Source organism: Acinonyx jubatus, chromosome A3 (assembly GCF_027475565.1).
Source record: "Acinonyx jubatus isolate Ajub_Pintada_27869175 chromosome A3, VMU_Ajub_asm_v1.0, whole genome shotgun sequence".
In the NCBI taxonomy this organism is placed as follows: Eukaryota; Metazoa; Chordata; class Mammalia; order Carnivora; family Felidae; genus Acinonyx; species Acinonyx jubatus.
Genome location: NC_069388.1, coordinates 88,019,344 through 88,043,950, shown reverse-complemented (window position 1 = coordinate 88,043,950; position 24,607 = coordinate 88,019,344). Strand labels below are relative to the sequence as shown.

General features: G+C 52.3%; 1 protein-coding gene across 1 annotated transcript in view; it reads left to right on the top strand.

The window, feature by feature from the left end:
- Positions 1–1,550: 1,550 nt before the first annotated feature.
- The window catches only part of FBXO41 (F-box protein 41), a 27,411-nt gene continuing 4,354 nt past the window's right edge, over positions 1,551–24,607 (top strand). The window contains exons 1-12 of the mRNA XM_027072191.2: positions 1,551–2,068; positions 15,310–16,340; positions 17,795–18,020; positions 18,517–18,590; positions 18,861–19,219; positions 20,052–20,293; positions 20,509–20,624; positions 20,747–20,899; positions 21,080–21,175; positions 22,519–22,637; positions 22,816–22,974; positions 24,421–24,536. Coding sequence (XP_026927992.1) covers positions 15,448–16,340; positions 17,795–18,020; positions 18,517–18,590; positions 18,861–19,219; positions 20,052–20,293; positions 20,509–20,624; positions 20,747–20,899; positions 21,080–21,175; positions 22,519–22,637; positions 22,816–22,974; positions 24,421–24,536 — 2,553 coding nt within the window. The 5' untranslated portion in view covers positions 1,551–2,068; positions 15,310–15,447. The remainder of the gene's footprint in view (positions 2,069–15,309; positions 16,341–17,794; positions 18,021–18,516; positions 18,591–18,860; positions 19,220–20,051; positions 20,294–20,508; positions 20,625–20,746; positions 20,900–21,079; positions 21,176–22,518; positions 22,638–22,815; positions 22,975–24,420; positions 24,537–24,607) is intronic.

Here is a 24,607-nt window from a genome sequence, read left to right as displayed (position 1 = left end):
AAAAGTGCATGCATACATACACAAGCATGTCCTGTATTATTTTTGCATATTCATAAGAAACATAGAATGAGGACGAACAAACATTACGAGAACAAAGATAGAACCAGACAATATATGGACATTTTTGGTTCTCTGCAAAAGCAGGTGGATTTAGGGAATCTGTACTTTAGAAGAGGAGGGTTCAGTAAGCCTAATACAGCAAAAGGGTTGCAGGAGGGCACTGTGTTTAAGCACAGACATTGGAGTTTATTGACTTGAGTTCAAATCCTGACTGTGCCATTCTTTGGGCTCTGAATTTTAGCTCCCCTGTCTGTAAAGTAGGAATAATAATATGCACTTGATAGATTTGTTAGGACAATTGAATGATATGCATAAAAATGCTTAGTATGATGCTTGGCACTTGGCCAAGAGGAGCTGTTATCATTTAGGTCTTTGAGGAAGTGATTTCCCACTCGCACTAAGAAGACTTTCTGAAGGAGGAAAAAAATTCAGCTAGGGGAAGGAAGAGAAAAGTGGGGAGGGGTGGGGGGGTGGTAGTTTGACCTGATTGGCCACTATTCAGCCTGTCTTTCTTAAATTTGCCTATCCCCAAAAGCCACCAGGCAAGTTTACAAATTATCTTTCCTGATACTAAATGCCCAATGCCTTTGCCAGAGCAGGAGTAGGAGGGGGTCAAGGAAAGTCCCCATCAGCCTCTATTGGAGAATCCTGGGGCTATGCTGGATTCCTAGGCTGTTGCAGCCAGACTGCCCCTCTTAGCCCTGGTGCTCAACCCTGCCCAAGCTCGGCTCTGTGCCTTTGCCCAAGTACTGCCCCTAGCCTGAAATTCCATCTGTCCTTCTCCTCTTCTAAAGCCCAGCTCGCCCTGGGCTCGATAGCCCCAGCACCATGTCTGATTTCTCAGGCCCCACTGCAGCCCTGTGGACTTCCTCCAAGCCTGGAACAGCCAGATTGTTTCTACTTCGGCTGGATAGGCCTTAAGCCAAGGGCCAGGCCCTCCAGATGCTCCAGGCCTAGGGAGTTGGGCTTCTCTCCTAACCAAGTTCGAAGCTGGGGTGGGAGGTGCGGGGTGGGGGGGGGGGTAGGGAGATGGGGTGGAGTGGGTGGGAAGGAACCAGGGCTACAGACCACCGCCTCTTTTTTCCTCCTCTAGGTCCGGGATGGGATTTGTGATGGGGACAGGTGCTCCTCGATGGCATCCTCAAGGGCAAAATTGGGTCCTGGGAAAGCAGCCACTCGAAGCTTTCCTGGTTCCCTAGGGATGCCCAGAGGAGATTGACTCAAGCAATCGCCGCCGAGACCACGCATCTGGCCGGAGGTCGCCGGGTGCACAACCTAGGGCGCGGCCCACGAGGCTGCTTAGTGACCGTGGCGCATATCCTAGGAGCATTGCAGCGCACCCGCCCTCTTCCTGACCCACAGAACCGCCCCCCTACGCCCGGGATCTGCCCCGGGTGGGAGCAGGCCCAAGCCGGAGTGGTAGGGCTAGGGCGGAGCGGTTTGAATTAAAGGTGGGCAGAAGAGGTGCCTGGGGTAGGGAGAGTGCACCGGGCGGTGCCGGGAGCCTGGAAGACCGGGACCAAGGAAGGGCTCGGCCAAGCGGTCCCTGCACCCCCAGGGCGGCGCCGCGGACCCCTCCCCCATCGAAGCCACCTTCAGCGGAAAACGTGGGGTCCCGGCGCAGCCGCTTCTGGCGGCATCTGCCGCTCCCCATCTCGCAGGAGAGCCCGCCCCGAAGGAGGGGCCGACTCCGCCCCACCTCCTCGCTGCCTCCCTCCCCCTTCTGTTCCTTTCCTCCGGCCGCGAGCCCCCTCCTCCTCCCACCTCCTCCTCCATCCTTCCCCCACCCGGTTTGTGTGCCCCTCCCGCTGCGACTGGCTGGGAGGCTCGGCCGCCCCCGCCCCGGGAGGGAGGCGGGGGCGCAAGCCGCGGCGGCCACCCGAGGCTGCGGAGGGGAACGAAATCCGAGGCCCCAGGGCGGCCCTGCATCTGGACACGGCACGCGGGGGCTGCCTGTGCACCCCCAGCCGAGGGCCGCGGGGCCTGGCCTCGCCGCGGGGTGGAGGAGGTAAGGGCGAGTCATGGGCGCGCTGCGGGACCGCTCCTGGAGAGAGAAGGCAGGGAGGACCCCAGCCGCTGCCTCCTCCTCCTCTTCCTTCTCCCCCACAGCCCTCGGGAGGCCCCCGAGGCTGCCGGACAGGGAGGGATTCTGGGCAGGCCAGGCCAGAGGCAAGGAAGGGGTTAATTTAAGGAATTAAAATCAGAACGTTTTGAGACCAGGCTTCCCATCCCCCCGGCTTCTCTCCAGTTGCTCCCCGCGCCAGGTTGGGGGGCGGGGGCGGGCTCCAGACCCCTCTGGGACTCTGGACCTTGGAGAGCAGGGCCAGAGGGAGGGAGGAAGGGGAGCGCCCTCAAACCCAGCCCTCTTCACCTGCTTCTGAAAAAGGGTGGGGGAGGGGCTTGGTGTTGAGGCCTGGCTGGGCACCTGTGCGGGTGTCTGAGGGTGGGAGGCTTTGGGTGTCTGTGTGCGTGCCGGCGTGCACGTGTGATAGTCAGGATGATCTGGAGGTGTGCATGTGTGTGCACGCATGTTTCTGTCTCCTCATATCCCAGTGCCTCCGCTGGTGACTACCCACAGTGATCTGGATGTGCGCGCCCCACTGCATTGCTTTGCATGTGAGTGTGTGGCACGGCGCCTGTGTGCACTTGCCATGGTGTGCCTGGGAGCGGGAGTGGGGCCTGCTCTCCTTAGGTCGAGTGTGCTGTGAGGGGCCCCAATGGTTTTCCGGGTGTGGGATCCAGGTGCTGGAGCCATGTGTGTGTGACCTTGGGAGGTGTGTGCATGTTTGCAGGAGCACAAGAGGGAAGGGGAGCTTAGAACAGAAAAGGCAGTGTCAGGGCTGCCGGGAAGCAGGGGACTGGATGCATTGACCCCTGTGGGTCTTCACTAGACTATAGTGATTGCCCTGGGAGGTACACAAGTGGGGACCACAGCCCCAGGTGGGGAGAGCCACAACCCCCTCCTTCTTGGGGATTTGGAGGGATTTGGAGGGGGGGCATTCCTTTATTCTCCATCCACAGGGACACTTCCAGCTGCCTCCCCATCCTTAGAACACCTCCTCCACCTGCTGGCAGATGTCTCCTGAAAGCACTGAACTTAGGGCTTCATTTCTTTGGCCTGTAAAGCCATCTATTAACATCCAAATCCTCTTCCCCTCCTCTGCATGTGGATTTTAGATGGAAAGAGGGAGAAAGAGCTCTTGGGCCTAGAGGGCCAAGTGAGAGGGTAGAGTAGGTGCCAGAGACATGTTGGGGGAGTCGAGGGCAGGGTGGGTGACCATCAAAAACCAAACTCTGCTAACTTCTCGATTTTGCCTGATCTGAATTTAACAGAAAAAGAGACAGAGAGGAAGTTTGGTGATGTCCACACAAATGTTTCTAGATTTAGGGATGCCTAGTATATTTTTGTTTTTGGAATATTTGTAGCTGGAAGGGGGTGGTAGTTGTTGAAAGGTAATTGCCATCCTGCCTTTGAATTCCCTGGACTTTCCTGCCTCTATGGAAGTGCCCCCACTCCCTTCATTCAATCAACAAATATTTACTGTGAATATTGTAGAGTTGGTGCAACATTCCCCTCCCAATTAGAAGTAACATACGTTGATATACTCTTAGTATGGGTTTTGAAATCAGGTAGTACTTGATCAGGTAGACTTACAAGTCAAATCCTGACTTGTAACTGTTTCAATTATTCAGTGGTGCAACAAACCACCTCAGAATGTAGGGGCTTAAAACAATAATGCTTTATTATTTTTCATGGTCTGTGTGTTGGCCATGACTATGGCCATGGCTGTGGGTTCACTTGGCACCTCTCAGCAGCATTCAGTTGAGGGACTGGCTGGAAAGGAACATCAAGGTGGTCTTTCATCCTTCAGGGTCTCTCTACATACAATATCTAATCATTCAGTAATTCAGCCGGAGGTTTTTTTTTTTTTTTTTTTTTTATGGCAGCTGTATCCCTAGAGAAATACTGTAAGAGGTTATAAGCTCTAAGGTACAATTGCTTATCAAACCTCTGCTTCTACATGGCCAACTTTTGAGTCAGTGTGGGAGGGCACAACATAAGGGCAAGAATCCTGGAAGCATGGTTCCAGGGAGGCCATCAGAGCAAAGTCTATTACAGTCACTTCCTGGCCTTGGGCAAATGATTTGGCCACTCTGAGCCTCATTTTCCTCCTAAAATAGAGACAATACCACCTATGTGGCAGCACTGTCATGAAGACTAAATGAGAAGCATGGTATCTGATCAGAATAATTAGTAGGTAAATGTTCACTGTTTAGATTATTAGACTGTAAGCGTCTTGAGGGCTTGACTGTCTTATTCATCCCTGTGTCTCCCAGTGGCTGGCATGGCCCTTGTGTTTGATATCTTTTTGTCGGGTGGATAAAACAGAATGAAGCACAGAAGCCCTAAGCCTTGGAGCTCTGTTAGAGTGACAGAGGCGAGAAGACACAGCAAGTTCTTACTTCCCAGTGGGTGGGACGTAAGCCGAACCAGGGAAGCACTTGTAATTCCAGGTGATTCTTAGATGGACTTAATTATAACCAGATTCATCCAGTTCCATGATAATGAGTGATAGAAATCACTTTGGTTACATGAAATCAATCAGTTCATCCATTATTCAGTGTGATTCCTCCAAGAATGATATACTGATGTCTGCTGTGGGTGAGAAAGGTGTGAGGGTGAATCATTTGCATTGTCCTTGCCTTCCAGTGTACGAATAGGGTGGGATCTGATGTGCAAACAAGTCCATGACCATCCAGCATGTGACACCTGTTACCGTATGTGAAGAGCTGTGGTAAGGAGTGATTCACGCTGTGATGTGATTTGAGCTGAAGGAGGGGGTCAAGGAAGGCTTCATGGAAAGGGTAGCATTTGAGGGGGCCCTGCAGAATTCACCATTTGGTGCAGGGAGTCCCAGGAAGAGGGACCAGCATGAGCCAAGATTTGAGGGTGTGACAGCACATGGTACTTCTCAGTGAAACTGAGCCCTGCAGGGCTCATTAAGGATGTACATGGGAAGCAGGACACAAAAGCTAGGCTGGCAAGGCTGTCTGGTGGTCTGGTCCTGGCCAGGCTTGAGGGCAGTCAAAGCAGGGTGGACTTTACCTCCCAGAAAATGGCCTGCCCTCAAAGATTTATTTTGGAAGAAGAGTGACACGACTGGATTGGTATTTTCAGAAAAAGCAGGAGGAGTTAGAGACTTCAGTTAGAAACAGTATCAACAGACCAGATAGAAGCGGATAATTATGGTCTGGGGGAGGGACTAGAGGAAATAAGAATCAAAAATCTAGAAGGCAGTGGAACAAAAACCGGTGATTGATGAGGTCTGAAGAGGACTTTGAGAATGCAGAGGTGCCTTGGGGGTTGCATCCAGGGTGCTGAGTAGATAATGAAGATGTTGGTCAAGATGGGAAACAGGAGAAAGATGCGGGCTTGAAGGAATCATGTATTATGAGTACACTATTAGCCACATTAAGCTCTGAGCCACCTACATTAAAATACCACCTTTTCATCGTCTCCCTCTCTACAGGCTGCTTCTAAGGAGCACTTAAAAAAAAAAAGATTGCTATAAATGTCAGGTCTAAGGCATGGGTTTGCATGCCTCATGCTAGTGGAAGTGATAGTAGAGATTAGAATTAGGTTATCTCTAAGAAGCATTTAAATATGTTCTGGTGTCTCTCACCTTAAAAATTCCTTCTGGAATCTCCCATGCTGCCTCTTCCCCTTCATAGTTGAGCTTCCTGTATGTACTCACTGTCTCCACCTCACTCTCCCCTCAGCCCCCATCAGCTGGGCTCATCAAAGAGGTCTTCCCTGAAGTCCCCAGTGGACCCTTGCCACCTCTCCTCTGACTTGTGTCATCAACTCCTGTTGTTTACACTGTCATTTACACTACTGCCACTTCTTCCCTCCTTGACATCCTCTCTTCCAAAAGGTTTGCTGCCAGAATTCCCATTGCTGCTTCTGGTTCTTAGAAACTTCTTGGTTCTTCTCCCTCCCCTGCTTTTCTGAGGGTCCACCTTTATTACTCTGCTCTCCTCTCTCTGCACCCTCTCCCTGGTCCTACTCATCCACTTTTATGCTGAAGTTGCCAGACCTATATTTTTGGCTCCATATTGCAAACTATGTATCAATGACTATCTCTATTTCCAAGGCCCTCTGGAACCTCAAACTCATGGAATTTACAACCAGGCTCGTCTCTCCCCCAAACCTGCTTTCCTTCACTTTCCCTCCTACCTTAACCACAGCCCCATTTATCTACATGCTCAAAACCCAAACCTGAGCTTGATCTTCGACTCTTCCCTTTAGTATGAGCCACAATCATTCTGTCACCAAGCCTTCTTGACTCTCCTTCCTATGTTGCTCCCGTATCCATCCTTGTCCTCATTGCACTCCTGCTACCTTAGCTAACAATTTCTGCCTCCAACAGCCTTCTGCTTGACCTTGGCCCTCAGTAGTCCATTTTCTAAACTGTATATCTGATTAAGTCCTTGCCCTTCCTTCATTCCACAAACACTTACCCAAGCACCTGCCCCATGCCAGGCAGTGTTGGAAGTGCTGGGGAAGTAGCAGTGGTTGAGACAGAGCTTAGGGTTTAGTTCCCAGAGAAAGATGTTTTTTTTTTGCCTTTGCACATCCTGTTTCCACTACTCAGAATGCCTTCCTTCTCCTCCTCCAATCTCATAATTACACTTCCTCACCTGACTCGACTCTTCCAGTCATTTAGATGCTACTGCCTCTGGGGGTTCCCCAATTCCTCAAGCTAAGTTGAGTGTAGAATCCCATGCTAGCCTCTTGCCCAGCATTTATTTTATTGCTGTATCATCTAATACCTTACTTAGTCTGTCCCAGGGAATCCCAAGCTGTTTGAAGGCAAGATCTCAAGATGTCCTCAGCATACCTAGCATAGCACCTGATAAAATTCATGGCCCAGAGCAGGTATTCAGTAAACATACACTGAATGAATTCATGTTTTAATAGAGCTCAGTAGAGAATGCTAGGCTAGAAATACAGATTTGCGAGATTATTAGGACTTTTGATTACAAGTGACAGAAATCCCACTCAAATTATTTTTTTGCAAAAAGGGATATGTACCAGTTACTCATGTAACTGGAAAGAAGGGGGATGGGTGTGTTTGGGGTATGACTGTACCTGGGTTCTCAAAAATGTGGTGAGGACTCTTTCCAGCTTTTAGCTCAGCTGCGCTCTGAGTGTGGCCATATTTTTCCCCCGCCATGCATGGGCTTTCTCCATGTAGTAGGTGGGGGTTACACAAGGCCATAGATAGCTTTAGCATCCCAATATGTAATTCCAGAGGAATAAGAGACTCCTCAGTCTTTCATTTATATTCCCAGTGAATGGCTCTGTTGGCTCAGCTTGAGGAATGTGTCCATTCCTGGGTCGTTCATTGTGGCCAAGGAGATGGGGGCACCATGGTTGACATGATTGGCTAGGCCTGGGTCATGCAGCCCTGTCAGAACCACATGGAATGGGGAGGGCCAGCTTACCAAAGAAAGAATGAGATGTATTACCGGAAGGTGAAGAAGACTTGCTGAGCAGATAAAAATACTAATATCCACTGCAGGAATTCTCAATGATTACATGGTAGTGGAAGCCATGAAAATGCAAGATAATCTGTGTTTCTGTCAGAGTCAGTGAGAATGTGACAGTAGACGGGAGCCAGAGAAGACACACATCTTGAAATGGTTGGTCTTGTTTGAGGAGATGAGATTCACACACCTGAAAGCCTTAAAAAAAAAAAAAAAAAGATCCTGTGGTTCATCCTGTAGAATCCTTCTACCTAATGCAAACCTTCAGCTGGATTTGAAAGAAAGTAGACTTGAGATAGGCATTTCAGAAAGATGGCAGGAGCATAACAGGTCCTGGGGATGGGGGCAAGGGGCAGGGCCAGGCTGAAAAAGGAGGCAGGTCTTAGGAACGCAGAGGTTGCTGATTTGAAGAGACTAGAATGCAAAGGAAAATCTCCAACTGTTCTGTCATGATACTCCTAATACAGGACTGTGATAGAATTTGAATGGGCAACACTTCTATTTTTCTTTTTCTTCCTCTTCTACCTCCCCCTGCCTCCATCACCTTCTTGCCTGCATCCAGGCAAAGCTTATGCTCATGCTGAGGGAGTACATACATCTAGGCAAAAATATTCCTAAGAATGATTCATAGTCCTTCCTCAGCTCCAGCATATGGAGGGAAACTGTGGGGCAGGCTGGCCTCAGGGGAAGAGCCACCTGGACCCAAGAAGTCCCTTCCTACTTCTACCTTGCACATCCACACATAGGCCTGCACCCCCAGACTTTCCCCTTTGTCAGAGCCTGGCTAGCAGGGTGCTGTGTAGGAAAAGGATGCTTCAAAAGTATATGGGGAGGGGACGGAACAGGTTGGCCAGTTCTGATCCCTGAAAGTGCCCCCACTGGAGGGCTCAGCACTTAGTTGGGATGGGCAGGTACCCACGGGTGCCCTGATACCAAGCTGACCATACATCACAGAATAACCCTGTTCCTGAACAGTTGTGTGTGTGTGTGTGAACTGAATTCTATTTATAACATCTCTGGTCACTTTGCCAACTTCTTCAATTTTATCTATACTTATTAATCCATTCAGGTTTTCTACTTCTTCTTGAGTCAATTTTGATAATTTATATTTTCCTAGAAAAATATTCAGTTCATCCAGATTTTCAACAATTTGGGCCAAGAATTGTACCTGGTGGCATTTTAGTAATTAAAAAAAAAAATCTCTGTCAGTGGTTAATATCCCTTTTCTCATTCACAGTGTTATGTATTTGTTTTCTTTCTTTCTTTTTTGCACTTTGAATAGATTTGCCACAAGACTATTTATTTTGTTGGTCTGTTCAGAGAACTCTCTTCTGGATTTCCCTCTCAAGGCTACTTTTTTGGTGTTAATATACCTAATGATAATGGTGATGGATGATAATGATTTTGATGTTAATATACCTAAACGATGGTGATGTTAGAACAGTGACTAAGTATTTAAAAAAAATTTTTTTAATGTTTATTTATTTTTAAGAGAGAGAGAGAGAGAGAGACAGAGCGTGAGTGGGGGAGGGGCAGAGAGAGAAAGGGAGACACAGAACCTGAAGCAGGCTCCAGGCTTTGAGCTGTCAGCACAGAGCCTGATGCAGGGCTCGAACCTGTGAACCATAAGATCATGACCTGAGCCAAAGTAGGATGCTTAACTGACTGAGCCACCCAGGCACCTGCTAAGTTGTTTTTTTTTTTTTTTTTAATTTAAGTCCTTGGCTTATAGATAACTAAGTTGTTTTTGGGTAAAATAAAACTTGGATTTGCTCAAAATTATCTAGTGGTGGGGGTGGGGGAAGTACAAAGCAGGGGAGCAGGTATAAAGATAAAACAGAAGCGTCATGAGTTGGTAACTATTGAAGTTGGTTGATGGGTATATAACATAGTTTATCTTCATATTGTATTTTTGAATATATGTGAAGATGTCCATAACAAAAAGTTGTGTCTTTTTAAAATTTTTTAATGTTTTATTGATTTTTTGAGAGAAAGACAGAGTACAAGCTGGGGAGGGGCAGAGAGAGAGGGAGTGTTTTGTTATGTTTTGTTTTAATCCTTGTCTCACCATGCATACCAAAAATTTTTAGATGGATTTAAAACTCCATTGTATAAAAAGAAACCATACAGCCTGAAGTATGTGTATGCTACCAAGTCATTGTCAGTTTATGGATGATTATTTGTTTAAGGCCCTTAATTAAAAACAATTTTTTTTAACATTTTTTATTTATTTTTGAGAGAGACAGAGACAGAGTGTGAGCGGGGGAGGGGCAGAGAGTGAGGGAGTCACAGAATCTGAAGCAGGCTCCAGGTTCCAAGCTGTCAGCACAGAGCCCGATGTGGGGCTCGAACTCACGAGCCATGAGATCGTGACCTGAGCTGAAGTCAGACGCTTAACCTACAGAGCCACCTAAGGCCCTTAATTTTAAAAAATTGTTATAGACTTTAAAAAAAAAGGTAATTACACAAAGTATGAAAGGAAAACATATATAACTGTTTATAAAATCTTCAGTAAGGCTGGACTTCCTAAGCATGATAACAAAATCAGAAATGCTAAAGATTTTTACTGAAGCCAACTATAAGCTTTATTATATCAGTAAAGACTGTAAACGAGCCAATTGACAGACTTGAGTAAAACATTCATAGTATATAAATGACAAGGGATCAACATTAAAAAAAGCCTTTGCAAATCAGTAAGAAAATATGAACGTTCAGTATAAAAATTAGCAAAGAATAGTACATAAGCAAGTCACCAAAGAAATATAAATGACTGCTCAATATGTGGGAAAAAAAATATCCAGCCATAATAATCAGAGAAATGCAAGCAAAACAGCCAGGCCACTTTTCGCTCTCAAATTGGCAAGAGTAAAGTGAGGCCAGGGGGCGCCTGGGTGGCTCAGTAGGTTAAACCTCTGACTCTTGATTTCTGCTCAGGTCACGATCTCGTGGTTCGTGAGTTCGAACCCCATATCGGGCTCCGCATTGCGGAGCCTGCTTTGGATACTCTCTCTCCCCCTCTCTCCCTCAAAATGAATAAATAAACTTAAAAAAGAGAGAGTACAGCGAGGCCAAAGGTGAAGCTGAGTTTGGCTGCAGTTGGTAGATGCTGGGAGCCATTGAAGGAGCATGAGTTCTCGGTAGACAGAGGAATCTGGTGCCTAATATGGGACGAGATAGAGCTCTGAGCTGAAGCCTGGGCCAGCAGTCTGGGTGTGAGGAAGAGCACAGAGCAGAAGAGAACTGATGGAGAAAATGAGCAGGTCTTGATGGTTAGCAGAGAGCAAAGTCAAGATGGCCAGTGGTGTGGTATGACTGGGAGGACAGTGGCACTGTTGAAGAGAACAGGGATGGACGCTGGGGAGTGAGTGAGGGGAAGTCCAAGGTTTGCTTTTTACACTGTGGGTCACTGTGTTAGTCTAGAGCTTCATTACTAGTGACTGGCCACTGACTCAGATGATTTAGGCTACAAAAATATTTGTTGCCTCACACAATTGACAAGTCCTGGATTAAAGTTTTAGGCAGATCTGGATCTGGGTGCTCAAGGGAGGTCATCAGGAGCCTTGTTGTTCTTCTTGCCCAAGGAGGACAGAAGTGGCCACAAGCAGGGGCACCTGGGTGGCTCAGTCAGTTAAGCACCCAAGTTCGGCTCAGGTCATGATCTCACAGTGTGTGGGTTTGAGCCTCGTGTCAGGCCCTGTGCTGACAGCTCAGCACAGCTTTGAATTCTGTGTGTGTCTCTCTCTCTGCCCCTTCCCCCGCTCACACTCTGTCTCTCTCTAAAAATAAATAAACATTAAAAAATTAAAAAAAAAAAAAAAAAAGAAGTGGCCACAAGCAGCTCCAGGTTCACATTCTACCAGCTGAGCACAGGTCCTGGAGTGGCTATATTGGCCTGGAGTTTGGCGCTGTGACTGATGAACAGGCTAAGGTCATATGTGTTCCCCCAGAGCCCCACCCAAAGTGGGGGCAATGGTTCTCAAGGGAAAACTGGGGGTCCATCCACAAAGCAGGGCTGGAGCTGAACAGCAAAAACAATAAATGTCCTCTACATTCCATGTCTGAACAAGATCTACCCAGACCCCCCCACTTGTACAATTTTTTTAAATGTTTCTGTTTATGATAATGCAACTATCCCTCACAAAACGTCAAACACACTTGTCCCATCTCCAGAAGGAGATGTTCCAAGTTCTCATCCACTTACCACATCTAGACCCAATTCAAGATTTTGGTGATGGGCTATTTGGCAAGGTACTGAGCTAGCCACTCATGGTCTTTCAATTTACGGCCAGACTATGATGGAGGAAAGATCGGATAGCTGAAAGAACAAAACCCTCCCAGCTCAAGAGGGGAGATGAGGAAAAATGCTCAGTGGTCACAGACCCATAGCATGGTCCACATGCTTGACCAGTTGGCAAGGATGAGGTTCCCTGGCTCATCTATTTGGCTGCTATGGTTCTGCTATCTCGAGGAGCCTTCGTTGTTCTTCATGCTCTGTGCCACACACAAAAAGGGGCATTGCGGCAGGGCGGGGTGGGGGGGAGTCACCTCCCACTGACGGCAAGTTTAAGGAGTGAGGAACATTAGTAGCTGAGTAATCCCTGGCCTTTGTTTTCCAGGTTTGTGGGTTTTTCTGGCAATACAATCCCCTTAATCATTAGGAAGCTTTCAGTCAGTTTGCATTTCAGTTGTCCCCAGAGCCATTAACCAAACTAGAGACTTCATTGGAAGTTGTAATTCGTGAATCAAGTCCCAGGTGATAGTGTTGGGGGAGGAGCAGGAGTTGTCTCTTAGCAACAGTTCTTGGTGCTTTGCCCTTCCCAGGAGCCGGCTCTGTTGCCTCTAGCTAGGCCTCTGCAAAGGGCAATGCAAACCCCTAGTCTAGAGTTCATTTGTCCTCTCTCACTCAAGCTGTATCCCAGTGGAAGGCTCTTTTGATGAAAGCAACGATAACCTCTGTCGAGCTGGGAGGGCACAGCAGGAGGGGTTCTTGGAGAGCCTGAGGAGTCAAGAGCCTGTGAGGGCCCAGGTTTGTCTCTGTCTGTGTTTCCAGCCTCCCTGTCTTTGCTTGAGTTGACTTTAGCTAGAAGCAGAGAACTGGCTCTTAATTATCTGACTCTCAGCCATATTGGATTACTGGCCTCAGGCAGAAAGGGCCTCTCTAGGCAAAGCAGCATTTTCTTCCTGTCTGCTTTCAGATGTGCCCCTTTCAGCCAGAGTGTGTCTCTTTCTTGTCGGACCTTACTGAGGCCATGGGAAAGGCCACACCCCATATGGTGACATTTTTCTACAGGTCCCCTAAAGTTCCAGGTAGGAACGTCAGCTGAGCTCGGGAGATAGTGCAAGAGTTTAATTAGCTGCTTTGCTGCTATGTAGTAGGGCTCACCAGCTTCTGAGGAGGGATCTGGTACTATCTTACTTCCCCACTTAATTCAGCTAATTCTTCCTTAGGGCCTATTCCTTTAAAACATTCAATTTCTCACTCTAATTTCTGGCTTTGGACTTCTTTCTAGTGCAAGTGCCACAGACCCAACTCCAAATGGTCAAGAAAAAAGGGGAACTGATTGGCTCACCCAACTGAACAGACCAGAATCTCAAACAGTATCTGTGAGAAATCTGTCCATCTCAGCTCTGCTTCTCTGTATTGGCTTCATTCCCAGGAGGTTCCTCCCCAAAGAGACAAAGATAGCCTTTGCAGCTCTAGCCTTCCCCATCAGCTTAGAAACCTGAATGCAAAGAGGATGCTTTTCCCCAGTAGTTCCAGAAAAGTCCTGGAGGAATGACTCTGACTCAACTTGGGCGATCTCTGCCCATCCCAGGACTCTGTTTGGCCAGGTCTATATTACTTTCTTACCCCTGGAGTCGGGGGTGGACCATCAACCCCCACTCAGACCACAGGGACTGAGAAAGTGGGGAAGGAAGGATGGTTCCCCAAGGGCAAAGCAGAATGATTTTACCAGGAGGACTGGGTTCTGGGCTGGTAAAGGGAACAGATGTTCACCCATATATCCATGTGGAAATGCCTGAAGGCAAAGGGAAGTCAAGAGCAAGTCAGGACAGAGAGGCAGAGCTGAGAGTTAGTGGCTTAAAGCTGGGAGTGAATGGGAGCAAACCAGACTGCTGGGGAGAGGGTAGGTATGAAGGTGGACCTCCCATCAGGAGACAGGAAGATTCAGAAGGCAGTAAGAAGAGGAGGTCAGAGAACCCAAATGGGGCAGCTTCATGGCAGCCTGTAAAGACAGACTGGTCATTAGTATGAGCGGTGGGACCAGTGGGGGAAGATCCTTGATGACAACTGGATTGATAAGCAGTGGTCTGTGACCCAGAGGAGCACAGGACAGCAGAGGGTGGTTGATGGCAGTTTGGAAGAGGAGAGCAGTGACGAATAGGGTAGAGATTCCACAAGGCAGGAGTGGTGTGACCAGAAGCCAGAGATGAGGGAGGACGGGCAGCAGGAGTTGAGAGTGAGCAGGGTTAGGATGGCAGGAAGGGTGGTGTCTTGTGCTAGAAGCCTGAAGAGGACAAATACGGTGGCCCTTGGAGTAAAGGGCAGGGCAGGGGCACTTACTGGAGACCAATCTAGCAAAGAAATTTGAAAAAGGAGCTACGTGCCTAGCATGGCAGGGATGGGAGTATGTGGTACAGAAACAGGACAGGAACAAACAGGGACACACACACAGGTATCATCAGGTGAGGTGACAATTTGGTCACTGCAACATGATACCAATAGTTTGTCTTGATGGGTATTTCCATCAAGGTGGAAATAACACCTTCTTTTAAGGATTTCTTAAAGTATATTTATTTATTTGGAGAGACAGAGAGCGAGAGAGCAGTGTGTGTGCGTCAGCAGGGGAGGAACAGAGAGAGAGAGGGAAGGGAGAGAGGGAATCCCAAGCAGACTGTGTGCTGTCAGCACTGAGCCCGATGTGGGGTTTGATCTCAAGAACCAGGAGATCATGACCTGAGCTGAAATCAAGAGTTGGGATGCTCAACCAACTGAGCCACCCAGACGCCCCAAATATTTGTTTTCAGAGGTAATATACATACAGCCAAATACATACAGTACACTAACCTTATGTATACAGCTTGATTGTTTACGTATACACGTACTCACATGTAAAACCACCACTCATATCAAGATCTAGAGCATTTTCAGCATCACATGTGGTTCCCTCCTGCCCCTTCTCAGTTTACCGTCCCCAGGAGTAACTTCTATTCTGACTTCTGTCATGATCAATTTAGTCTGTTCTTGAATTCCATACGTATGGAATCCTCCAGTATGCACGCCCTCTGGCTCCTTTCATGCAACATAATATTGAATGGATTCATCCACGTTGTTGAATGTACCCGTGCTTCCTTTTCTTATTGCTGGATAAAATTCCATTATGAATATATTACAATTTATCCATTCTACCGGTGTTGGGCATTTGGGTTGTTTAAGTTGGAATATAGCTTGGAAGTGTTATACATAATAATAATGCCTTTCTCTCCCCCTCCTCCCCCCTTAAAGAATCCTCATTCTTTCTCACTCTCATACATGTACAGGGCCTCCCACCAGTACCGGAGCAGGCCAGCCTCCTCCGGGAGGTCAAGCCATTGGTATCCCCTCGCCCCTCCATTATGGGCATGGGTTTCCTGGGGAAGTACATTTCCTTACGGGTGGGGATACCACCCTCCTAAGTCTTACTCCCTCTCTTCTAGCCTCCTCGCCCCTGGCTGTGAGTGCCCTGGGCCTTCCTGACCTCGCAGGGGGGCTCGCCCGCAGCCCCCCATGAGCGCGCCCGGCTGACCGGCGGGCCGGCCGCGGTGGAGCCCAGGCGCCGCGGGGGCGGCGGGGCCATGGCCTCGCTGGACCTGCCGTACCGCTGCCCCCGCTGCGGGGAGCACAAGCGCTTCCGGAGCCTGTCGTCGCTGCGCGCGCACCTGGAGTACAGCCACACGTACGAGACGCTCTACATCCTCTCCAAGACCAACAGCATCTGCGACGGCGCCGCGGCCGCTGCAGCCGCCGCTGCCGCCGCCTCGGGCTTCCCGCTGACGCCCGAGCCCGCCGCCCTGCTGGCGGTGCCCGGCGCCCGGCGCGAGGTGTTCGAGAGCACGTCCTTCCAGGGCAAGGAGCAGGCGGCCGGGCCGTCGCCCGCTACGCCGCACCTGCTGCACCACCATCACCATCACGCGCCCCTCGCCCACTTTGCCGGCGACCTGGTTCCCGCCAGCCTGCCCTGCGAGGAGCTGGCTGAGCCCGGCCTCGTGCCCGCAGCCGCCGCGCGCTACGCGCTGAGAGAGATCGAAATCCCGCTGGGGGAGCTGTTCGCCCGCAAGTCCGTGGCCTCCTCGGCTTGCTCGACGCCGCCGCCCGGGCCGGGACCCGGGCCCGCCTCCGCCTCCCCCGCGTCCCCCTCACCCGCTGATGTGGCTTACGAGGAGGGCCTGGCGCGCCTGAAGATCCGTGCGCTGGAGAAGCTGGAGGTCGACCGGCGGCTGGAGCGGCTGAGCGAAGAGGTGGAGCAGAAGATCGCAGGCCAGGTGGGTCGGCTGCAAGCCGAGCTGGAACGCAAGGCGGCAGAGCTGGAGACGGCGCGACAGGAGAGTGCGCGGCTGGGGCGCGAGAAGGAGGAGCTGGAGGAGCGTGCTTCCGAGCTCTCGCGCCAGGTGGACGTGAGTGTGGAGCTGCTCGCCTCACTCAAGCAGGACCTGGTGCACAAGGAACAGGAGCTGAGCCGCAAGCAGCAGTGAGTGGCCCGCAGGGCCCTGTGGGCGGGTGTGCCCGTGTGTGTCACTGCCGCTGCCACCACTGTGACCGGGCCTGAGTGTGTCTGTGTTTGTGTCTGTGTGGCCATGGCTTTGTAATATGGCATCTATAGCCACAAGACTGTAATGACGGTGTGGGTGGGGCCAAGAGTGTCATGAAGGTATGTGTTTGGGACTGTGAGTACATGTAAGTGTGGCCACGGGCCTGCTGTGAAAATTGTTTCTCTCCCTTTCTGTCTCTCTAGCGAAGGCCAGCTCCTACATTGTGGCACCAGACCCTCTTCCTACTTTTGCCTACTCAAAGACATAGCGCAGTTCTGCTCTCCCCCTTTGCCATCACCAGACTTTCCTCGTCAACTGTATCATTCCTAAAAGCATCCAGACATAAGATCATTACTCCCATCTGCCCTAACCCCACTGCCCCCCTTAAGCTACAGCCCCTTTTCTCTCCTTCCAGAACAACTCCTTGAAAGTATTGTTTATATTCCTTGTCTCCAGTTTCCTTCCCCACTTTCTGTCTTCAATGCACTCTGATCAGATGTCCACCTCCACCACTGTCCTCTGTGTCACCAACGACCTTCACGTTGCCAAGGCCACTAGTCATCATCTCAGCGTCTCAGCCGTGTTGACACAGTGATAACCTTGAAACCCCTTTTTCACTTGGCATCCAGGACACTCTCCTGGAATGTCCTTCTTTTTTCCTGTCTGCTCCTCCTCGGTTTTCTTTGCTGGCTTCTTCTTATTTCCCTGGTCTTTAAATGTAGAATTTCGAAGTAGATGGATGTTATTTATCTGTCCCCATTGTGACGTAAGCTCCACAGGGGCAGGGATTTTTCTCAGGCTTGTCCACTGCTGTGTCCCTAATACAGTGTCAAACACCTAAAAGGTGCCCAGTAAATGTTGAGTGGATGCATGACCAACTGTGAATCCTGAAGTCACTCTGAAGCATGCTGTGTGTACATGCACTTCCCGGAGGCTTCTGCGTCTGAGAATGGTTCTGAAAATGTGTGTGTGTGTGTGTGTGTGTGTGTGTGTTGGAATGTGTCGTTGGGACTGTGCCTGCCTCAGACTGCGTGTGTGCCTGCAAGTGAACTTGACACGTACATGAGTGTGCGTGGCTGTGTGCCCGTGAGCATTGCTGGAGGGAGGGGGTGGCTCTGAGTGTCACTGAGTATGACTGTTTCGGTGGGGAGGAGGGGTGTCTGGCAGGAGTGTTGGGGCTGGGTCAGCGGGGTGTGAGTGTGTGACTCGGGGTGGATGTTCGCATTTCTGTATGTGCTGTCCTGTGGGGCATTGTGCCTGGGCCTGTTCCGTGTGCACCCACGTGACCACAGGCAGCTGTGCCCGTGTCTCTCCCCACTGCTCGGGGTCCCCTCCGGAGGGTGGGTGGGCGGCCAGGCCGAGACATGGGGGTAAGAGACTGCTCCGGGCCCAGGGAGGTGGTACAGATCGACCAGTTCCTGAAGGAGACGGCGGCGCGGGAGGCCAGCGCCAAGCTGCGGCTGCAGCAGTTCATCGAGGAGCTGCTCGAGCGGGCTGACCGGGCCGAGAGGCAGCTGCAGGTCATCAGCAGCAGCTGTGGCAGCACACCCAGCGCCAGCCTGGGCCGCGGAGCAGGGGGAAGCGGTGCCGGGCCCGGACCCCGGGGTCCAGGCAGAATGGTGAGTGCCTGCCTGCCTTCCCCACTCTGCTTGCGCCCCTGCCCCATGCAGCCTCACCTCACACACTGCCTGGCATCCGCCCCCCCCCCCCCCCGCTGTCATGCTCCATGCTTCCCTTCTTTGGCTCTTCCCCACGAGCAGACTGGAGGCCTGAAGTAGGGGCCCCTCTGATTGGGCAGACGTGCCGGCCCCTGATGCTGCGATCCAGTGAGGTGTGATCCAGCTGCTCCGGTTCTCAGGGGCCCGTCTCCACTCAAATGAGAGCCCGGGAGCCACAAGTCGGGGTCTGGGGTGCTGGGTGGGTGTGGGGAGGGGGCCGGGGAGCCTGCCTCTCTGGGCTGTCTGTCTGTCTATTTGTCCATCTTTCCCAACTTTTTTCCTTCTCTCTCCTCTCCCTCCTCTCTTCTCTCCATCTTGTGCCCTGTTTCTCCCGTTCCTTCTCACCCTTTTGCCTCCTCTGCCCCCTGCCTCTCCCTCCCGCTCTGGGGGCCCACAGCGAGAACACCACGCGGGCCCGGCCATGCCTAGCACATACGCCGTGTCAAGGCATGGCTCCTCTCCCAGCACAGGGTAAGCCTCGGGCCTGGCCCGCCCCACAGCCCACCCTCACCCTGGAAAGATCCACTGGCCCACTGGATGGCTGGCCCATCTGAGGCCTTGGCTCCTTGTCCTTTCCCCATATTCCTTGGGTCACCTATGTCTGCCTTTCCACACTGTTGGAAGGGGGCTCTTGGAAAGTAGGGGGAGTGGGTTGCCCTTGGCCGGTGGTAGGGGTGGCATGGGGAGTTTGGGCAGTCCTGGTGCCCCTCGCTCCTCACCGTCTGGTCCACCCCACCCCAGGGCCTCCAGCCGTGTCCCTGCTGCATCCCAGAGCTCAGGCTGCTATGACAGTGACAGTCTGGAGCTACCCCGGCCAGAAGAGGGGGCCCCCGAGGACAGTGGCCCTGGGGGCTTGAGCACACGGGCCCAGGCTGCCAACGGCGGCTCGGAGCGTACCCAGCCCCCTCGCAGCTCAGGCCTGCGGCGCCAGGCCATCCAGAACTGGCAGCGCAGACCCCGCCGACACAGCACGGAGGGGGAGGAGGGTGATGTCTCGGACGTGGGCTCCCGAACCACGGAGTCAGAGGCTGAGGGCCCCTCAGATGCCCCCCGCTCTGGGCCTGCTATGGCCGGGCCACTGAGCAGCTGCCGGCTCTCAGGTGAGTCCTGGGGAGGGTAGGCCAGAGAGGCCAGTCTTTCCTTGGTGCTGGGCCCTCTCAGGGGACACAGGGCTGAGGCGGTAAATCCCTTGGGCTCCCACACCTGTTTTCCCCCCTGTCCCAGACTCCTCACAGTGAGAATGACAAACTGTGCTACAAGTGCCCTTTGAGCTTGGGCAAGGAACTCACGTGACAGAGCAGGGCTGCAGCACAGGGGCGCTCAGGTTGGGTATTGCACAAGGATGCCACATCTTAGGGGTCCATTCACGTGGTGGGCTCGTTGACATTTACAGGAGAGTAGTTGAGTGTTAACTGCAGGCTGAAGTCCCGGAGCAGCAGGGAGAGCCCCCTTCTGTATACGGACAAGGCCATGTGCATATGTGGGTGGGTCAGGGTCAGGAGGTTAGAGGGCCGAGATCAGGTGCATGACTGCTGTAGAGTGAGTGCTCTGGGCAGCCTCACCCTGGCCTTCTGTTCACAGAGGCTGGGTTTCTAACCATCTGTACCCTCACCCTCCAAACCCTTCCCTACTCTTGACTCAGTTGATACATCTAAGGGGTGAGTTTGGACTCTGTGATGATATAGGATCTTAAAAAGACAGTTTGCTTGAGGAAGGGTCACCTTTTTCTAATTTGTATAGAGATAGGGTGTTGCAGAGGAGGGGGAAGCAGAGGCCCCTTGTCCTTCCTCCCAAGTCACTGGCCCTCCAGCATGAGTCTTTCGTGACTATTCCTTTGGCAGCTCCTAGCCCCCTCCCCCCATCTCCCCACCCGCACCTCCACACTGGCCTTTGACCCTCCACACTGACTTTTGACCCTCTGGTACTGTGCAGCCCGCCCCGAGGGAGGCAGTGGGCGGGGTCGGCGAGCTGAGAGGGGCAGCCCCTCACGCTCCAACGAGGTCATCAGCCCAGAGATCCTCAAGATGCGAGCCGCCCTGTTCTGCATCTTCACCTATCTGGACACACGCACGCTGCTGCACGCTGCCGAGGTCTGCCGGGACTGGCGCTTTGTGGCTCGTCACCCCGCGGTCTGGACACGGGTGCTGCTGGAGAATGCCCGCGTCTGTTCCAAGGTGCCTGTCCCTATCCACTGCCCCTGCTGTGAACCCACCTTTCTCCCAGCAGAATCTGGCCCCTCAAGGTCAGGTCCTTGAAATGCTTACAATACCCCAGCTTCAGCCTGACTCCCCACAATGCTCTCATGGGGCCTCCTGTCTAGGGGCTGGTCTGCCTCTAGGCAGGCAAGCACAGACCCCTTCATCCCCAGGTAACCCTTGTCTCCCTGCAGTTCCTGGCGATGCTGGCTCAGTGGTGCACCCAGGCCCACTCGCTGACGCTGCAGAACCTGAAGCCCCGGCAGCGGGGCAAGAAGGAGAGCAAGGAAGAATATGCCCGGAGTACCCGGTGAGCCCATGGCGGGTGGGCGGGTGGGTGTTGCAGGCTGCAGACCCAGAATTCCATTGGGGGTTGCTTCCCAGAGGGGGAGGTGGCCACAGGCAGTGCCCTGACCTCTTGGCCATCCCCAGAGGCTGCCTGGAAGCAGGGCTGGAGTCCCTGTTGAAGGCTGCTGGGGGGAACCTGCTGATCCTGCGCATCTCCCACTGTCCCAACATCCTCACTGACCGCTCACTCTGGCTGGCCAGCTGCTACTGCCGTGCCCTGCAGGCCGTCACCTACAGGTAGGTGCACACCACTAGACTCAAGGTCCACACCCTCTTGGCCTCGGGCCAAAGGGATCCCTGGGGTCTGCATACTCTTTCCCCAGGGGTCTTAGGCAAAGGGACTCAAGAGTTCTATGGTCCAAGGGAAGGGAGCAAAGGCCACTAGGGTGGGTGGTCTCACCTTTGTCTTTTCAACAGGAGTGCCACAGACCCCGTGGGCCACGAGGTCATTTGGGCTCTGGGTGCAGGCTGCAGAGAGATTGTCTCCCTCCAGGTGGCGCCACTTCACCCTTGGTGAGCCCTGGCAGGGGTCAGGTGGGGACAGGGTGGGGCTGGGGCTGGGGCTGAGGACTGAGCAGATCTGAGCCATTCCAAAAGCTGAATGGGGAGACAGATTCGCATTCATTAGTCGGTGTAAGTAAGTGTTGGGAGCAGGGCTTCCAAATCAGACAGGGGGTGATGCCCTGGCTTACTGGCAGTGAGACTTTGGGCAATCCAGTCATGTCTTAGTTTCTCAAGTGCAGAGTGAAGATGGTATTAGAGATCTTTCAGTTTTGGGAGGACTGTAGCTGGCTCCAGTGAGATGTGTACATAAGGCCTGCAGGGGCCACAGTAGGTGTTCAGGCAACGCTAGCTAGAAATAGCCACATTTGTTTGAGCTGGTTTTTAAAGAATCCAGATCATTCACCGCTCTACTTGGAGTTCCTCAGACCAGGCGTTTTTGTCCCTGCGCTTTGTCCCCCAAGCCCTCTCTCCACAGAACAACTCCTCCCAGGGCATCCAGTGTCCTTCGTGAACACCTGGCAGAACTTGGCACTGCTCCCCGCCTCCAGTCCTACTGCACCCTGTCCCAACCCCTGCTGTCATTTGCTTTGCAATAATTTCTCTATGTTTCAGTCCACGCTGTACTTGCAGTTCTCAGCGTAGGGGCTATGAATGCCCATTTCCATATCTCTGGTTCGAAGTGCAAGCAGACGCCAGAGAACCTGCTGCCAGGGCGAATATTGAGGGATGAAGTGTTCAGGGAAATAGAGAGTTTGATGTGGGTGGTGGGCAGAGGGGAGCAATGAGTGTGGAAAGGAAGGTTGGGGCAAGGTTAGGCAGGTCTGGCCTAAGGGGTTTAGATTTTTGCATTTCATGTAGAGAGTGCTTGGGAAGCCACTGGGGTATCTTTGATCTTAAAAACAGGATTATATCAGATTGGTTACCTTCTGTGTCCCTCCCTCCCCCAACTCCTTGAGGGAAGGGACCATGTTTATATTGTCCTGATGTATCCCCAGGGGCTAGTTCAGTTGTTGGCTGGAGTGGACACTTGAGGCCCATTTGTTGAATGACTGAGAGAATGTAGGAATGAATGACTCACTGTCAGCAGTGTGTAGGATTCTTCTAGATGAATCCAGATGAATATGGATGGTGGCCTGAATTGAGAGGTCGAAGAGTTATCCAGGAATCAAAATCTGTAGGTCTTGGCAGGAGGTGAGGGAGGAAGAGTCAGGGATGATTCCAGGTTTCTAACTGGAGCAGCTGGGTGGTTGGCGGGGGCCCCAGCCTAAGGCGGGGCATGAAAGAGGAGCCGGCTTGGGGTGTCATGCAACCAGAAACTTCCTTGACAGCCTTCTCTCTGCCCCATTCTCCAGCCAGCAGCCCACGCGCTTCAGTAACCGCTGCCTGCAGATGATCGGCCGCTGTTGGCCCCACCTTCGGGCCCTGGGGGTTGGGGGCGCTGGCTGTGGGGTGCAGGGCCTGGCATCACTTGGTGAGTCCTTCCTCGGGACTGGGGTGGAGGGTGGTGGGAAGCAGGTGTGGGTGCAACACTGAAATCCCAGGGGGTTTGGGGCTGCAGCCTGGGTGGTGGCAGGAACACCAAGGCACTGGGCGGGAGGCAGCCTGGGGAGTTTGTCAGCAGGACCTCCCCTCTTCCTCCCCCTTCCTAGCAAGAAACTGCATGCGGCTGCAGGTCCTGGAGCTGGACCATGTGTCGGAGATCACCCAGGAGGTGGCAGCTGAGGTCTGCCGGGAAGGCCTGAAGGGACTGGAGATGTTGGTGCTCACAGCCACCCCCGTCACCCCCAAGGCCCTGCTGCATTTCAACAGTGAGCGATGGGAATGCAGGAGGGGGGCTACCACTGTCACCACTTACTGTGCCACATCAGCAAGTAGCATAGCCAGCTCCCTGTCTGTCGCTCCTAGTCAGCAAGCCAGCACTGGGGGCAGACCAACCGGGACGCTAATCCTGGCTTTGCCACAAGTGTCTTCTGCGGGCAGTGTGGTGTTCAAGTCTTGCCAGCATCTGGTCCAAATGGTTTGGTTCAACATTTATTGCCCTATGCTCTACGTATATTGGAGACACGAGCTGTACAATGCCATCTGCCCCACATGAGCCTCTGGCCAAGGGCAGAGGCAGAACAGACAGGTTAGGAGCACAGGTTCTGGAGCTGGACTGACCTAGGTCTCAATTTTGGCTCTATTGCTTATTAGCTGTGTGACTGGGCAAGTTACTGTACTTCTCTGGATTCTGTATCCCCTTCTTCTAAGCTGACCCTCTGGAGTGGGTGGGAGGGTGAGGACCATTCTCAGGGTGAAGACTCCTTTCTCCATGGTGTAGACTCCATGCCTCCTCTGAGCCCACCTCCCTCTAGCCACCTACTTCACTCCTGGCCACTCCTCCACCTTCACTGAGGACATGGGTGTCCAGCTCAGGCTGCTCACACTCCTTCAGGGCAATGTCTTGGACAGGAGCTGCCCTCCGACCCCCCCCCCCCACCCCCACAACTGGAGCAGCCTTCTGGGCACAGCCAGCACAGTTGAGTCACCACCGGCACCCAGTGTCATCGCCCTGAGGATCTGCAGTAACCACCGAGTGGCTCCTCAGCTCCTCAGGCTGCTGGGGCAGGCCTCCCCTTCCTGAGGCCCTGGTCACACCTACATCATCAGCACTGAAGGCTCCCTGACTTTCTTATTATTTCTAGGATCCTCTTCTTCCTTCCCCATCAGCCTCATGGCCTGGCCCTGGACTGACCACCAGAACTGCTCAACCTCTAAAATCATGACCTCCAGAACCTTCTCAGCCACCTGATTTTCTTCTTCCTCCTCCACTGACTTCATGGCAACATCTAGTCCCTTAAGCCCTCTGCTCCCAACTTGTTTGCTGCCTGTCCCCTCCTCCATGCTCCAGAGAAGAGCCATCAGCCTCACCTCAGCCACTCTGTCCTTTTAATTCATTTCCAGATGCCCAGGCCATGGCACAGCTGTCCCCTCTGCCAGGGAAGTTCCTAGAGCCCCTGCACAATTGGCTGCTTCCCACTCATCCTCCCAGAGTTCACTGCAGCCTCTGCTCTATGACCTCGCCCTCCTCCTCCCCTGCATTCCCGTGTGGCTGATCCCCTGGGTGCCACCAGTGTGCTCTCCTCTAGGTGGTTCCCAATGCCTGGCACGTGACCATCTCTGTAGGGTTTTGATTTCATGAATTAGCGATAGAAGAGCAGCCCCATTGTCCAAGCCAAACATGAGCCATCACCTTATTACCCACCTTTTCCCAGGCATTTGCCGGAACCTCAAGTCCATCGTGGTCCAGATTGGGATTGCTGATTATTTCAAAGAGCCCAGCAGTCCTGAGGCCCAGAAGCTGTTTGAGGACATGGTGACAAAACTCCAGGTAAGGAGTTGGCTCTTAGGCCAACCAAAACCCCAGGTGGCATCCCTGGGCTGGGGTTGGTGACCTGGGTG